At 42.1% G+C, this 17723-nt stretch overlaps 1 protein-coding gene across 15 annotated transcripts in view; it reads right to left on the reverse strand.

Moving 5' to 3' along the window:
* The window catches only part of plekha6 (pleckstrin homology domain containing, family A member 6), a 307746-nt gene that overhangs the window by 44900 nt on the left and 245123 nt on the right, over positions 1–17723 (reverse strand). For 9 of the 15 annotated variants that reach the window (XM_061924040.1, XM_061924035.1, XM_061924032.1 and 6 more), the window contains 2 exons: positions 8156–8209; positions 5144–5215 (listed from right to left, as the gene is read on the reverse strand). The exons of 3 other annotated variants lie outside the window; for them this stretch is intronic. In XM_061924040.1, coding sequence (XP_061780024.1) covers positions 5144–5215; positions 8156–8209 — 126 coding nt within the window. The remainder of the gene's footprint in view (positions 1–5143; positions 5216–8155; positions 8210–17723) is intronic. 3 more of the 15 variants (XM_061924041.1, XM_061924036.1, XM_061924034.1) reach the window with 2 other exon arrangements.

The raw sequence follows: 17723 nt of genomic DNA on the forward strand, positions 1-17723 counted from the left end.
CTGTTTACGACCCGCTGCCCTCTTGAAGTCACTGTGGTCAGGAGACGGGAGGGGTTATCCATTGTCCTCCAACACCTGCCCCAGCTGGATCCAGGAAGAGCCCAAGCCCGAGAAATCCTCTTCTTGGACTTCAATGAGACCGAAAACAATGACTGTTTTAAATACTTCCCATTCCTGCTGTGACATATGTTGGTGCGTGAACATTGAACATCTGAATAAATGAGGAGACGAAAACCTTCTTCGTCAGAGCGTGGTGCAGGACTGTACAGAGAGTGCAGTGGCCATGTCTCTCCTCAATATTGAGTCCAAATTGAATTCTGTCTCTGTTTGATTCCTTGCCTTTTGTCTTATTTAACAGATGTCCTCAGTGTTTGAACGTGACAATTATTTGTATTTTTTAATACACTGTAGCACTGTCAGGTTGTTTACTCAATGTAAAGTGCTTTTTACAAATAAAATCTATTATTATTATTATTAATATAATTAATACATAGTTGTGTTGTCATGAGACCTGTTATTCATGTTTCAAGAAACTGAAGAAAAACACTTTTGTTTTTATTCCTATTGTTCATGAGTTTGTTTGTTTACTTAAAAGGGAACACTATCACAATTTCAGAAGGGTTAAAACCATTAAAAATCAGTTCCCAGTGGCTTATTTTATTTTTCAAAGTTTTTTTCAAAATTTTACCCATCACGCAATATCCCTAAAAAAAACTTCAAAGTGCCTGATTTTAACCATCGTTATATACACCCGTCCATTTTCCTGTGACGTCACATAGTGATGCCAATACAAACAAACATGGCGGAAAGAACAGCAAGCTATAGCGACATTAGCTCGGATTCAGACTCGGATTTCAGCGGTTTAAGCGATTCAACAGATTACGCATGTATTGAAACGGTAGTGTAGAGGGAGGTAGCGAAAACGAAATTGAAGAAGAAATTGAAGCTATTGAGCCATATCGGTTTGAACCGTATGCATACCTGCCAACTTTTGAAATTAGAAAAACCTAGTAGCCAGGGTCCAGGGGCCGCAGGCCCCGGTAGGTCCAGGACAAAGCCCTGGTGGGGGGTTCAGAGGGGCGAAGCCCCCCGACGCAAAATGATTATTAGCATTCAGACAGGTTAAAATGTTGCTAAAACCATCACTTTTCTATCAGTCACAGTGACTTTTCAAAACAAAAATATTACATCAAAAATCATATGGGTTGATTGACATGTTTATTCTGTAAGCTAACTTCAATAGTTTGAAATTATTTTGACAGTTAATGCCAGTTATCCTGTCAACCTTTCACAAGACTTCAATTTGATAATTGAACGTATAAACAGTATAAACACTTTTTACAGTAAACAAATGGTAAAACAGTACTAAACAATTCCATTTAAAAAAAATTGGTGTCATTATTAACTTTCTGTCCAAGCTTGTATAATCTACTGCCTTGTTCAATTGTAAAAAATATTCTATGCCTAAAATTCACATTTCTATCACAATTATCATACTGTAAACATGGTAAGCTAACTTCATTAAAATTAATAGTCCTGTCAATAGCATGGAATTACAATTCAAATGTAGTTTTTTTGTAAGCCTTTCAAAAGAATTCAAAATATGAAAAATTAATGAAAAATAATTTAAGCCATCAGACACTTGAAAAGTGGCACATCACATCTCTAATGTAATCATTTTAACTTTTCAACAGAAATAGCACTGCAAAAATATTAAGGACATACTTCTGTATTTTGGTAGTTATGCTGTCAACATTTAACAAGATTTCTTCAACTTGGACTTGAAAGCATAAATAGTATAAACACTTTTAACAGTATAACAGTACTAAACAATTCCAATAGATAACATTGGTGTCATTACCTTTTTGTGGGTAAAATTCAAATTTATTCTAGTCCATGCTCAATTATTGCCTCCGTAAATAAAACGTCGGCATTCATCACATCCAAAGAATCTGTTTGGGCGACGAAAAACGTTGAAAGTTTTCCACTTGTATCGCTAGCAACGGCATTAGACTTGTGTTTTTTTGTCCCAACGTGATCTTTTACATCGCTAATTTCTCCGTGTCCAATCGAAAAATCTTGTCTGTACAAGGTGCAATTCGCGTAGTTTTCACCCTTTTTGGAAGGGATAATTATTCCCGGATAGGCTTTTGAATATTCTTCACGGAATGACTGCAGTTTTCTTTTCGGTTTAAGACTCGTTTGCGATTTTTCTCCGGCTGATTCCATGATCGTTCGCTCGTTTGGAAACAATGGCAACTGGTGCCTCGTGCTTGGCAGCGGTGCTATAAATAGCCTCGCGCATGGCATTCGTAATGGCTCGATAGGAAGTTACGGGAAGCAGTGTCGATTGTCATTGTTGTTACGCGAATTCGTGAATAAAACTTAAAAAAAATTATTTTTTTTTAATTAATGAAAAACCGTATTTTTTATCACAGCAACCGTAACCCGGAATAGGTTGATGAAAACCGTACTAATTACGGGAAAACCGGAGTAGTTGGCAGGTATGCGTATGCAAGCGAAACCGACGAAAACGAAACGACAGCCAGCGACACGGGAGAAAGCGAGGACGAATTCGGCGATCGCCTTCTAACCAACGATTGGTATGTTTTTGTTTGGCATTAAAGGAAACTAACAACTATGAACTAGGTTTACAGCATATGAAATACATTTGGCAACAACATGCACTTTGAGAGTGCAGACAGCCCAGTTTTCATCAATTAATATATTCTGTAGACATACCCTCATCCGCTCTCTTTTCCTGAAAGCTGATCTGTCCAGTCCAGTTGGAAATGCATCTGCTTTGAGTGTTGCAGGATATCCACACATTCTTGCCATCTCTGTCGTAGCATAGCTTTCGTCGGTAAAGTGTGCGGAACAAACGTCCAATTTCTTGCCACTTTCGCATCTTTGGGCCACTGGTGCAACTTGAATCCGTCCCTGTTCGTGTTGTTACACCCTCCGACAACACACCGACGAGGCATGATGTCGCCAAGGTACGGAAAACAGTCGAAAAAAACGGAAAATAACAGAGCTGATTTTACTCGGTGTTTGTAATGTGTTTGAGAAAATGCTTCCCGATGTGACGTCACGTTGTGACCCATTTAGAGTTCGGAAATTGGTTAAAAAAATATAAGGTCTTTTTTCTGCAACATCAAGGTATATACAGGTAAAAGCCAGTAAATTAGAATATTTTGAAAAACTTGATTTATTTCAGTAATTGCATTCAAAAGGTGTAACTTGTACATTATATTTATTCATTGCACACAGACTGATGCATTCAAATGTTTATTTCATTTAATTTTGATGATTTGAAGTGGCAACAAATGAAAATCCAAAATTCCGTGTGTCACAAAATTAGAATATTACTTAAGGCTAATACAAAAAAGGGATTTTTAGAAATGTTGGCCAGCTGAAAAGTATGAAAATGAAAAATATGAGCATGTACAATACTCAATACTTGGTTGGAGCTCCTTTTGCCTCAATTATTGCGTTAATGCGGCGTGGCATGGAGTCGATGAGTTTCTGGCACTGCTCAGGTGTTATGAGAGCCCAGGTTGCTCTGATAGTGGCCTTCAACTCTTCTGCGTTTTTGGGTCTGGCATTCTGCATCTTCCTTTTCACAATACCCCACAGATTTTCTATGGGGCTAAGGTCAGGGGAGTTGGCGGGCCAATTTAGAACAGAAATACCATGGTCCGTAAACCAGGCACGGGTAGATTTTGCGCTGTGTGCAGGCGCCAAGTCCTGTTGGAACTTGAAATCTCCATCTCCATAGAGCAGGTCAGCAGCAGGAAGCATGAAGTGCTCTAAAACTTGCTGGTAGACGGCTGCGTTGACCCTGGATCTCAGGAAACAGAGTGGACCGACACCAGCAGATGACATGGCACCCCAAACCATCACCCAACCATGCAAATTTTGCATTTCCTTTGGAAATCGAGGTCCCAGAGTCTGGAGGAAGACAGGAGAGGCACAGGATCCACGTTGCCTGAAGTCTAGTGTAAAGTTTCCACCATCAGTGATGGTTTGGGGTGCCATGTCATCTGCTGGTGTCGGTCCACTCTGTTTCCTGAGATCCAGGGTCAACGCAGCCGTCTACCAGCAAGTTTTAGAGCACTTCATGCTTCCTGCTGCTGACCTGCTCTATGGAGATGGAGATTTCAAGTTCCAACAGGACTTGGCGCCTGCACACAGCACAAAATCTACCCGTGCCTGGTTTACGGACCATGGTATTTCTGTTCTAAATTGGCCCGCCAACTCCCCTGACCTTAGCCCCATAGAAAATCTGTGGGGTATTGTGAAAAGGAAGATGCAGAATGCCAGACCCAAAAACGCAGAAGAGTTGAAGGCCACTATCAGAGCAACCTGGGCTCTCATAACACCTGAGCAGTGCCAGAAACTCATCGACTCCATGCCACGCCGCATTAACGCAGTAATTGAGGCAAAAGGAGCTCCAACCAAGTATTGAGTATTGTACATGCTCATATTTTTCATTTTCATACTTTTCAGTTGGCCAACATTTCTAAAAATCCCTTTTTTGTATTAGCCTTAAGTAATATTCTAATTTTGTGACACACGGAATTTTGGATTTTCATTTGTTGCCACTTCAAATCATCAAAATTAAATGAAATAAACATTTGAATGCATCAGTCTGTGTGCAATGAATAAATATAATGTACAAGTTACACCTTTTGAATGCAATTACTGAAATAAATCAAGTTTTTCAAAATATTCTAATTTACTGGCTTTTACCTGTAAGTCTGGTGATAATGTTCCCCTTTAAAAGACAAGTTGTCTAGTATGTTCACTATTTTATTTCAAGGACAAACTTGCAATAATAAACATATGTAGTATGTAAAATGCGGTTTGAGTCATGTACAGAATTAGATGGAAATGAATGGAAAACATAAAGTTATGAAGTTATAGCAAGAACACCCGCATGCAGACAAAAAGACAGAATAAAAGAGAGGCAGGCTTAGTGAAGACTAAAATGATCTTCGGTATTGTAATGCAGCACCGAGCTAAGTGCTGGCCTTCAAGTTGACAAACTAGTGTCAAAGTCACAAACGAGCCCATCTGGTGGATCTTTAGCTATGCGTTACAAAGAAGCCTGCCTCCCCCGCTCCACTCGTTCCTCTCTTACTTGTATACACAGCTTTGCTGTAGAGGAGGACCTCTCCACCCTTCGTGTAACCATACCAATTCCCTCCAGCACCTGAGAATTCAGCTCAGATTAAGAAGACTAACACAACCTTGTTAGGAAGGCAACTGTAATTGCACTTATACAGAACCCAAAACCAGTGAAGTTGGCACGTTGAGTAATCCGTACAAACCCCGTTTCCATATGAGTTGGGAAATTGTGTTAGATGTAAACATAAACGGAATACAATGATTTGCAAATCATTTTCAACCCATATTCAGTTGAATATGCTACAAAGACAACATATTTGATGTTCAAACTGATAAAATTTTTTTTTTTTTTTTTGCAAATAATCATTAACTTTAGAATTTGATGCCAGCAACACGTGACAAAGAAGTTGGGAAAGGTGGCAATAAATACTGATAAAGTTGAGGAATGCTCATCAAACGCTTATTTGGAACATCCCACAGGTGTGCAGGCAAATTGGGAACAAAATTGGGTGTAAAAGCAGCTTCCATGAAATGCTCAGTCATTCACAAACAAGGATGGGGCGAGGGTCACCACTTTGTCAACAAATGCGTGAGCAAATTGTTGAACAGTTTAAGAAAAACCTTTCTCAACCAGCTATTGCAAGGAATTTAGGGATTTCACCATCTACGGTCCGTAATATCATCAAAGGGTTCAGAGAATCTGGAGAAATCACTGCATGTAAGCAGCTAAGCCCGTGACCTTCCATCCCTCAGGCTGTACTGCATCAACAAGCGACATCAGTGTGTAAAGGATATCACCACATGGGCTCAGGAACAAATCAAATCAAATCAAATCAACTTTATTTATAAAGCACATTTAAAATTTACCACAGGGGTAGCCAAAGTGCTGTACAATGAACAGGTTAAAAGATAATACTAGTACCGAGCAAACACAACACAACACAAACAGAACACGATAAAAAATAAATAATTAAAATAGAATAAATAAAAACATAAAAACATAAAAACAGGTTCACAGCAGGTGTATTATGGGGCGCCACACTTCAGAAACCCACTGTCAGTAACTACAGTTGGTCGCTACATCTGTAAGTGCAAGTTAAAACTCTCCTATGCAAGGCGAAAACCGTTTATCAACAACACCCAGAAACGCCGTCGGCTTCGCTGGGCTTGAGCTCATCTAAGATGGACTAATACAAAGTGGAAAAGTGTTCTGTGGTCTGACGAGTCCACATTTCAAATTTGTCTTGGAAACTGTGGATGTCGTGTCCTCCGGACAAAAGAGGAAAAGAACCATCCGGATTGTTCTAGGCGCAAAGTTCAAAAGCCAGCATCTGTGATGGTATGGGGGTGTATTAGTGCTCAAGACATGGGTAACTTACACATCTGTGAAGGCACCATTAATGCTGAAAGGTACATACAGGTTTTGGAGCAACATATGTTGCCATCCAAGCAACGTTATCATGGACCATCCATCCATCCATCCATCCATCCATCTTCTTCCGCTTATCCGAGGTCGGGTCGCGGGGGCAGCAGCCTAAGCAGGGAAGCCCAGACTTCCCTCTCCCCAGCCACTTCGTCCAGCTCTTCCCGGGGGATCCCGAGGCGTTCCCAGGCCAGCCGGGAGACATAGTCTTCCCAACGTGTCCTGGGTCTTCCCCGTGGCCTCCTACCGGTCGGACGTGCCCTAAACACCTCCCGAGGGAGGCGTTCGGGTGGCATCCTGACCAGATGCCCGAACCACCTCATCTGGCTCCTCTCGATGTGGAGGAGCAGCGGCTTTACTTTGAGCTCCCCCCGGATGGCAGAGCTTCTCACCCTATCTCTAAGGGAGAGCCCCGCCACCCGGCGGAGGAAACTCATTTCGGCCGCTTGTACCCGTGATCTTGTCCTTTCGGTCATAACCCAAAGCTCATGACCATAGGTGAGGATGGGAACGTAGATCGACCGGTAAATTGAGAGCTTTGCCTTCCGGCTCAGCTCCTTCTTCACCACAACGGATCGATACAGCGTCCGCATTACTGAAGACGCCGCACCGATCCGCCTGTCGATCTCACGATCCACTCTTCCCTCACTCGTGAACAAGACTCCGAGGTACTTGAACTCCTCCACTTGGGTCAGGGTCTCCTCCCCAACCCGAAGATGGCATTCCACCCTTTTCCGGGCGAGAACCATGGACTCGGACTTGGAGGTGCTGATTCTCATCCCAGTCGCTTCACACTCGGCTGCGAACCGATCCAGCGAGAGCTGAAGATCCTGGCCAGATGAAGCCATCAGGACCACATCATCTGCAAAAAGCAGAGCCCTAATCCTGCAGCCACCAAACCAGATCCCCTCAACGCCTTGACTGCGCCTAGAAATTCTGTCCATAAAAGTTATGAACAGAATCGTTATCATGGACGCCCCTGCTTATTTCAGCAATAAATGCCAAGCCACGTGTTACAACAGTGTGGCTTCGTAGTAAAAGAGTGCAGGTACTAGACTGGCCTGCCTGTAGTCCAGACCTGTCTCCCATTGAAAATGTGTGGTGCTTAATGAATGCTAAAATACCACAACGGAGACTGTTGAACAACTTAAGCTGTACATCAAGCAAGAATGGGAAAGAATTCCACCTGAAAAGCTTCAAAAATTGGTCTCCTCAGTTCCCAATTGTTTACTGAGTGTTGATAAAAGGAAAGGCCATGTAACACAGTGGTAAACATGCCCCTGTGCCAACTTTTTTGCAATGTGTTTGCAAAAAACAAGAATACGTTTCTCAGTTCGATCATTGAATATCTTGTCTTTGCAGTCTATTCAATTGAATATAGGTTAAAAAAGGATTTGCAAATCATTGTATTCTCTTTTTATTTACCATTTACACAACGTGCCAACTTCACTGGTTGTGGGTTGTGTATTTAAAACACTCCTTAGGGGGGGGGGGATAGGGACAAAGACTAGATGACTGTATGGCGCAGTGACAATTAACTGTGGAAGACACTGTGCATGAAACACGGTGGAGCACAAAAACAATGCGGGTGTGCATGCCTACCTGCTGGTCTAAATAATCCAGGTTGCGCTGGAGCTGATGGTCTAACATGTCATCCTGACCCAAGCAGCAGCGACAGAGACAAACATGGTGGACACACAGGACACATGGAAGCATTGGCAGAGGTTTCTCAGATCAGACAGAAGCAGAGCAAACAACGTATTTGGACAGATCATGCAGATTTTTTTTGGAACATCAACAGTATATTTGCTCCATTTGAAAAATATTAAAATCCAAAGTAACCAGGAATTGATTTACGTGGACCCCGACTTAAACACGTTGAAAAACTTATTGGGGTGTTACCATTTAGTGGTCAATTGTACGGAATATGTGCAATCTACTAATACAAGTTTCAATCAATCAATGGTCACAAATGGCCCAGTTTGGACAATTTTACTTTTGCATCTTTTTGTAACGATTTACTTAAGCAGCCTTGACTCTCGTCGACTATTTACTATAGAAAGCCGCACGCTCTCAATTTCAATTATTAAAGGAGAATATACTAGCCCTAACTGACTATAAACCGGTGAGACATTTACACAGAAAGATTTCATAAATGTTCATTTATGCACCTTAAATACTTCTAAATGGTGCCTGGAACACGGCAGTAAAACGGCAGATCAAACAAAACAGAAGCTCGCACTCCGATCAGCTAAAGAGAATCGATAACTCCACGGTGACGTTTTAGTGAATTTACTGAGGGATTTGTAAACTGAAACAATACAAAATTAATGCCATTGTGAGTAGGGATTTCAGATAATGGCTTTTATGCCGATATCCAATATTCCGATTAATTAATTACCGATACCGATATAAACCGATACCGATATTTATACAGTCGTGGAATTAACACATTATTATGCCTAATTTGGACAACCAAGTATGGTGAATATGAGGTCCTTTTTAAAAAATAAAATAAAAATAAAATAAGATAAATACATTAAAAACATTTTCTTAAATAAAAAAGAAAGTAAAACAATATAAAAACACCGATATATACAGTCGTGGAATTAATACATTATTATGCCTAATTTGGACAACCAAGTATGGTGAATATAAGGTCCTTTTAAAAAAATAATAATAAAATAAAATAAGATAAATACATTAAAAACATTTTCTTGAATAAAAAAGAAAGTAAAACAATACAAAAACAGTTGCATAGAAACTAGTAATTAATGAAAATGAGTAAAATGAACTGTTAAAGGTTAGTACTATTAGTGGACCAGCAGCACGCACAATCATGTGTGCTTACGGACTGTATCCCTTGCAGACTGTATTGATATATATTGATATATAATGTAGGAACCACAATATTAATAACAGAAAGGGGCGGGGGGGGGGTTGGTGCACTAATTGTAAGTGTATCAGATGCCCGAACCACCTCATCTGGCTCCTCTCGATGTGGAGGAGCAGCGGCTTTACTTTGAGCTCCCCCCGGATGACAGAGCTTCTCACCCTATCTCTAAGGGAGAGCCCCGCCACCCGGCGGAGGAAACTCATTTCGGCCGCTTGTACCCGTGATCTTGTCCTTTCGGTCATAACCCAAAGCTCATGACCATAGGTGAGGATGGGAACGTAGATCGACCGGTAAATTGAGAGCTTTGCCTTCCGGCTCAGCTCCTTCTTCACCACAACGGATCGATACAGCGTCCGCATTACTGAAGACGCCGCACCGATCCGCCTGTCGATCTCACGATCCACTCTTCCCTCACTCGTGAACAAGACTCCGAGGTACTTGAACTCCTCCACTTGGGGCAGGGTCTCCTCCCCAACCCGGAGATGGCACTCCACCCTTTTCCGGGCGAGAACCATGGACTCGGACTTGGAGGTGCTGATTCTCATCCCAGTCGCTTCACACTCGGCTGCGAACCGATCCAGCGAGAGCTGAAGATCCTGGCCAGATGAAGCAATCAGGACCACATCATCTGCAAAAAGCAGAGACCTAATCCTGCAGCCACCAAACCGGATCCCCTCAACGCCTTGACTGCGCCTAGAAATTCTGTCCATAAAAGTTATGAACAGAATCGGTGACAAAGGGCAGCCTTGGCGGAGTCCAACCCTCACTGGAAACGTGTCCGACTTACTGCCGGCAATGCGGACCAAGCTCTGACACTGATCATACAGGGAGCGGACCGCCAAAATCAGACAGTCCGATACCCCATACTCTCTGAGCACTCCCCACAGGACTTCCCGACTATCAAACATGTGAGGGTTTAGTCAGCGTGAATTGGTTTAGTTATATTGTAAAACGTACAAACGCCAATTGCAAGGACGAACGAAGAAACCATACGCTATTGACGACCAGTAGACAGAACGGCACTTTTACTTCCGTTTCAAGGCACAAAACTGAAGGAAATATGGTATACTTTCAAACCCGCAGCACTTGTCCAAAAGATGGCGCCATAGCACAAACAATAACACACCTGTTCAGTTTCTGTGTTACAACTAATGTACGTTTCTTGCATACAAGAGATTTTGGCAGCTAGCTGCACTTTTGTATAAGCTGCAGGGTTCGAGGCTATGGAAAAAAAGTTGCGCCTTATAATCCGGAAAATACGGTGGCTTGTTAGTTTCCTACATCGCGAGCGAGCGATGATGGTAATTAAAGAGCGAAGGGGAATGTTATTGCACCTGGAACTGATCAATGAAATAACACTTTAACTACAAATAACTATCGTAATCGGGGGACAAAGTTTCCTCTGAACGTACAAGAAAAAAATTCTCTACAAGCCGACCAATCGCTGCTTTCATGGTTTGTGTAAGGTTAGATTTTTTTTCTGGGGGGGTGCACATCAGGCTATGCAATTTTGCGGGGGTGGAGTCTGAACTCGAAACGGCAAAATGCAAGAAAAATGCGAACATGTTGGTAGCTCTGATGGTTCCATAAGGAGTACTGGGTAACACATGGCACACGGACAAAGCTTAACCTATTGTTACTATAACAATCTACAAGGTTAATATAGCTGGCTTCTCTTTCTTCCCCACCATTTTTCTGCTTTTTTTTTGTATCTCTAGTTATCATTACGTATATGTATTGCTGCATTTGAACAACTGTATTGTTGATAATAAAGGTCAAATTATTGGTATTATTCATCATCAATAGTGCTATTTCTATTGGTATTTGTATTGCTTCATTCGTAGTGTAATAATGCTCGTTGTCATTTCTGTATTATTAATATTTATTTCACTAAATGCTTCTTTGCTATCACTTTTACCATCATATTTGTACATATCGTATTTGCTGATGTTGCTCTATTGTTGTTATTGTTGTGTTTGCTGTTGTTGTTTTTGTCTCTCTGTCTTATCCCCCTATGAAGGAGGGCGTGGTCGGCGCGCCTCCCGCAGGAATGGGGTGTGCATGGCCTGGCCTCGAAGCCAGTGGCAGGTGAGTAGATTGCCCAGCTGGGGCCGATTATCTAATCACCTGTCGCCCTTATTAGCAGCAGCCGGACCGAGACATGTGGTTGGAGGGAGTGGGACCAAGTGCTATCCATCCATCTATCTTCTTCCGCTTATCCGAGGTCGGGTCGCGGGGGCAGCAGCCTAAGCAGGGAAGCCCAGACTTCCCTCTCCCCAGCCACTTCCTCCAGCTCCTCCCGGGGGATCCCGAGGCGTTCCCAGGCCAGCCGGGAGACATAGTCTTCCCAACGTGTCCTGGGTCTTCCCCGTGGCCTCCTACCGGTCGGACGTGCCCTAAACACCTCCCGGGGGAGGCGATCGGGTGGCATCCTGACCAAATGCCCGAACCACCTCATCTGGCTCCTCTCGATGTGGAGAAGCAGCGGCTTTACTTTGAGCTCCCCCCGGATGACAGAGCTTCTCACCCTATCTATAAGGGAGAGCCCCGCCACCCGGCGGAGGAAACTCATTTCGGCTGCATGTACCCGTGATCTTGTCCTTTCGGTCATAACCCAAAGCTCATGACCATAGGTGAGGATGGGAACGTAGATCGACCGGTAAATTGAGAGCTTTGCCCTCCGGCTCAGCTCCTTCTTCACCACAACGGATCGATACAGCGTCCGCATTACTGAATACGCCGCACCGATCCGCCTGTCGATCTCACGATCCACTCTCCCCCCACTCGTGAACAAGACTCCGAGGTACTTGAACTCCTCCACTTGGGGCAGGGTCTCCTCCCCAACCCGAAGATGGCATTCCACCCTTTTCCGGGCGAGAACCATGGACTCGGACTTGGAGGTGCTGATTCTGATTGGGACCAAGTGATTTGTTTTAACGAACGGCGCGGGTATTCTCTCACTTTTCTCCCAGGCCGAGCGCAGAGTGTCATCCCGAGACTGCTCAAGTGGGAAGTCTTCCATGGGGTGCCAGTGGGGGAACCGGCCTCCCACTCCCTCCAACCACATGTCTCGGCCTGGCTGCTGCTAATAAGGGCGACAGGTAATTAGATAATCAGCCCCAGCTGGGCAATCTACTCATCTGCCGCTGGCTTTGAGGCCGAGCCATACCACCCCCTCTTGTCCCCACAATTTCCCCCTCTGTCTTAATTTTTTTCCTCTTTCTATCCCCTCCTGCTCCGGCCCGGCTGCACCAAATGATAATATAAATACATTTAATAAAGTCAAATACAAAAAAAGGCAACGAGAGTAGTATCCCACACTTCTCTTTTGCAAAGTCAATTTATACAGCCGATATAAAGGAGTACTGTTCCCAACACAATTGCGATGGGGCCCCCTTAATATAATGTTTGGGGACACAATGACTGTAAACTTATCTGACAGTTCGAGTAAGACGATAGCATGAGCTCATTTTACTTAGTTTCTCCAATGTTTTCAAAAGGATTACGTATAATTGTTTCAAGTTTGTGCTGTGGTAAGCAACAACCCCTGCATTTTTATTTCTCCCGTCAGACTGATGTTTACATTATGTCTGTATGAGGAATGCGTAAAAACGAAACACATTCCAATTATTACTATTATTATTTTCAAAGTCACAGAGAGAAATAGACTTAATGAACTGATTTGGAGAGCTGACTGTCTCTAAAGCAGCCAACGAGGATGACGAACGGATGTGGGCTAACCATAATGAGCATCAGAAGCATATATATCACACTAAGAAGTGCGTATTTTCCGCACTATAAGGCGCACCTAAAAACCACAAATTTTCTCAAAAGCTAACAGTGCGCCTTATAACCCGGTGCGCTTTATTACGATTCATTTTCATAAAGTTTCGATCTCGCAATTTCGGTAAACAGCCGCCATCTTTTTTCCCGGTAGAACAGGAAGCGCTTCTTCTTCTACGCAAGCAACCGCCAAGGTAAGCACCCGCCCCCATAGAACAGGAAGCGCTTCTTCTTCTACTGTAAGCTACCGCCCGCCCCCGGAAGAAGAAGAAAAAACGCGCGGATATCACCGTACGTTTCATTTCCTGTTTACATCTGTAAAGACCACAAAATGGCTCCTACTAAGCGAAAAGGATCCGGTTCATAAAAAGACGCAATCTCTCCATCCGCACACGGATTACTACCGTATTTCACAGCAACTGATATTCCTGTGAACCGCACTGTGGAACGGGAGCACGTACGGTGAATATTCGCACCACAGGGAATGAGAAGTCATCCTTCACTGTGGTTCTAGCTTGCCATGCTAACTTCCACCCATGGTGATATTCAAAAGGAAGACCTTGCCAAAAGAGACCTTTCCAGCCGGCGTCATCATAAAAGCTAACTCGAAGGGATGGATGGATGAAGAAAAGATGAGCGAGTGGTTAAGGGAAGTTTACGCGAAGAGGCCGGGTGGCTTTTTTCACACAGCTCCGAAGGCGAACACACCTTCACTAAGACGGGCAGACAGCGCCGGACGACATACGCCAACATTTGCCAGTGGATCGTAAATGCCTGGGCAGATATTTCGGTCACAACTGTGGTCCGAGCTTTCCGGAAGGCAGGATTCACAGAACAACAGCGACACTGACTCCCGATGACTTCGACGAGACGGAACCGGCCATTTTGGATACCACGCTTGCGCAACTTTTCAATTCGGACACCGAAGACGAAGAATTCGAAGGATTTACGAATGAAGAATAACTTCAGAAGGTGAGCGCTATGTTTATTTTGTGTGTTGTGACATTAACGTTCGAGCAACATTATGTTACTATTGCTCTACACCATTTTGAATTTTACTATGTTTGTGATTGCACATTTGCGTACATTTTGGGACAGAGTTGTTAGAACGCTGGTTTTCAATATATTATTAAAGTTTGACTGAACTATCTGACTGTTTTTTTGACATTCACTTTAGCGCAGCGTTTTTTTGACATTCACTTTAGCGCAGCTTAGGCGCGGCTTATAGTCCGGGGCGGTTTATTGGTGGACAAAATTATGAAATATTTAATTCATAGAAGGTGCGGCTAATAATCCGGTGCGCCTTATAGTGCGGAAAATATGGTAAATAATGTCATATTATTTCCTGGTACACAATTAATTTGTGTGATAAGTAGAGGTGGGTAGAGTAGCCAGAAATTGTACTCAAGTAAGAGTACTGTTACTTTAGAGATTTATTACTCAAGTAAAAGTAAGGAGTAGTCACCCAAATATTTACTTGAGTAAAAGTAAAAAGTATGTTGTGAAAAAACTACTCAAGTACTGAGTAACTGATGAGTAACATACACACACATATCATATATATATATATACATACATACACACACACACACACACATATACATATATACATACATACATTGATATATACAGTATATAATTTATATTTATTTATTTTGCCGCTTTTGTTTACATGTTAAAGGTGTTTTAATGAATATACATGCATGTTTAACACATATAGATTCCTTTCTTTCATGAAGACAAGAATATAAGTTGGTGTATTACCTGATTCTGATGACTTGCATTGATTGTAATCAGACAGTAGTGCTGAGAACATCCACATTTTCAAATGGAGGAGAAAAAAAGTTACTCCTTTCTGTCTAATACCACATGAAAGTGGTTGGTTTTTGGCATCTTATTTGTCCAGCTTCCATATTCGTTTTTATACACTTTACAAGAAATACTTTGGCGGCAAACTCCGTAGCTTGCTAGCTTGTTTGCGCTGGCTTTCGGAGACTCTTATTTTGAAAGCGCAGGCGCAATGGAGCGGCACTTTTATTGTGAAGACAGAAACTGTGCAGTCAGTCTTTAGGCTTTTGACGGGATGTACGGTTGAAATAAAAAATGGTCTTTTTTCCTTCACAGTTTTGATTGATTGATTGGAACTTTTATTAGTAGATTGCACAGTGCAGTACATATTCCGTACAATTGACCACTAAATGGTAACACCCGAATAAGTTTTTCAACTTGTTTAAGTCAGGTCATGTGACCCCTGGCTCTGTTTGATTGGTCCAACGTCACCAGTGACTGCATCTGATTGGTGGAACGGAGTGAACGTCACCAGTGACTGCATTTGGTAAAACGCAGGCACTATGAAGGTCTGTCTGACAGACCAAAACAAACAAAGCGTGCATTAACAGATCGATAAAAATTAGTAGCGAGTAGCGAGCTGAATGTAGATAAAAGTAGCAGAGTAAAAGTAGCGTTTCTTCTCTATAAATATACTCAAGTAAAAGTAAAAGTATGTTGCATTAAAACTACTCTTAGAAGTACAATTTATCCCAAAAGTTACTCAAGTAGATGTAACGGAGTAAATGTAGCGCGTTACTACCCACCTCTGGTGATAAGTGTGTCTACAGTATAGCATATTGCTTACTTTTTGATTATTAAATATTTCTTCTATTTTTATTGTGTTACTTGTCATGTTTACTTTTTGTCCTGTCTATACTCTACCATATTTTTCGGACTATAAGGCGCACTTGTGTACTATATATATTAATTGTGATTGTGCTTACTGAACATGAAGCAATTTTATTTGGTACATGGTGTAAAGTTAATGGCAGTCACACATAAGAGGTACGCGTGGCCTGCAAGTCGACGCCTGTTGTTCAATAAATGACGCTACCGAGTACTGGTAAGCAAGCAAAAGCAAAACTTTGATGTTTCATTGAGAATGTAGAACATTACACACAGCGCTCTGAGATCTGTCAAAGTGTTGTAGTACAACTTTTGTAAGTTACGAAGGCGCACCGCTTGATGGATTTTTGGAACATTACGGCTACCATAGTCAGACGTACTGTGCTTCAACATATGGTGTGTGTGTAAGGACCTATTAGGAGATATTATCTGGCATTTTGTTTTGCCCTATTATGCAAAACCAACTTTTCTTACATATCGGTACCTGCTTTTGGGATCTGCATAAGTCCCGATAAGTCTGCTCACCAGACATGTATCCTCCCCTGTTGCCAATTCTAATGCAAAGTAGCCTGTGGTTCGAACTTAATCTGTCGCTGCGGAAGCACTAAAACCTAAAAAAAAAAAAAGTTGACGGGGAGAAGACGCTGTCGAAGTGGAGCCACGTAAATAAGATAGAGATAGAGAAAAAGAAAAAGCTTATCGACAACGGTGTCGCCACAGACTACAATGGCGGACGTGTGCACATTTTCAAAATACAGATCAGCAGATACCAGGAGGTAAGAAAAGTTGCTTTTCCATAATATTGCGAAAGAAAACGCCAGATGATATGTCTTACCTTATACACACACCATAATAATACTTCTATGTTGAAGCACAGTACGATCCATCAAGCGGTGCGGCTTTATAGCTTACCAAAGTCGTACTAAAACATTTTGATGGATTTTTGAGCACCGTGTTTAATGTTCTATATTTTCAATGGAACATAAAACATTTTGGTGTTGTTTACTTGAGTCATATTGCAGTCTACACGTATCTCTTATGTGTGACTGCCATCATATTGCAGTCTACACGTATCTCTTACATGTGACTGCCATCTACTGGCCACACTTATCATTACACCATGTACCAAATCGGTAAGCACAACCAAAATTATTCCGTACATTAGGTGCACCGGGTTATAAGGCGCACGGTCGAGTTTTGAGAAAATGAAAGGATTTTAGGTGCGCCTTATAGTCCGAAAAATACGGTATTCAATTTAAACAATGCCAAAGCATCGAATAATAAGGCTCATGTTATGTTAGCTACCTCTCTTTGTTTATAATGTATATTTTCTGCTGGATCTTCTCTTTATTTTAAGCTTTTTGCTGCAGCTGTTACATATACTGTACATGGTAATTGGGATTTGTTATATATTATATATATTATATAAAAATATAATATAATAATATGTCAGTATATACTATATACTGTATATATAATATGTAAATATTACATACCGTATTTTCCGCACTATAAGGCGCACCTAAAAACCACAAATTTTCTCAAAAGCTGACAGTGCGCCTTATAACCCGGTGCGCTTTATATATGGATAAATATTAAGATTCATTTTCATAAAGTTTCGGTCTCGTAACTACGGTAAACAGCCGCCATCTTTTTTCCCGGTAGAACAGGAAGCGCTTCTTCTTCTACGCAAGCAACCGCCAAGGTAAGCACCCGCCCTCATAGAACAGGAAGCGCTTCTTCTTCTACTGTAAGCAACCACCCGCCCGCATAGAAGAAGAAAAAGCGCGCGGATATTACCGTGCGTTTAATTTC

The sequence above is a fragment of the Nerophis lumbriciformis genome, linkage group LG28, assembly GCF_033978685.3.
Source record: "Nerophis lumbriciformis linkage group LG28, RoL_Nlum_v2.1, whole genome shotgun sequence".
In the NCBI taxonomy this organism is placed as follows: domain Eukaryota; kingdom Metazoa; phylum Chordata; class Actinopteri; order Syngnathiformes; family Syngnathidae; genus Nerophis; species Nerophis lumbriciformis.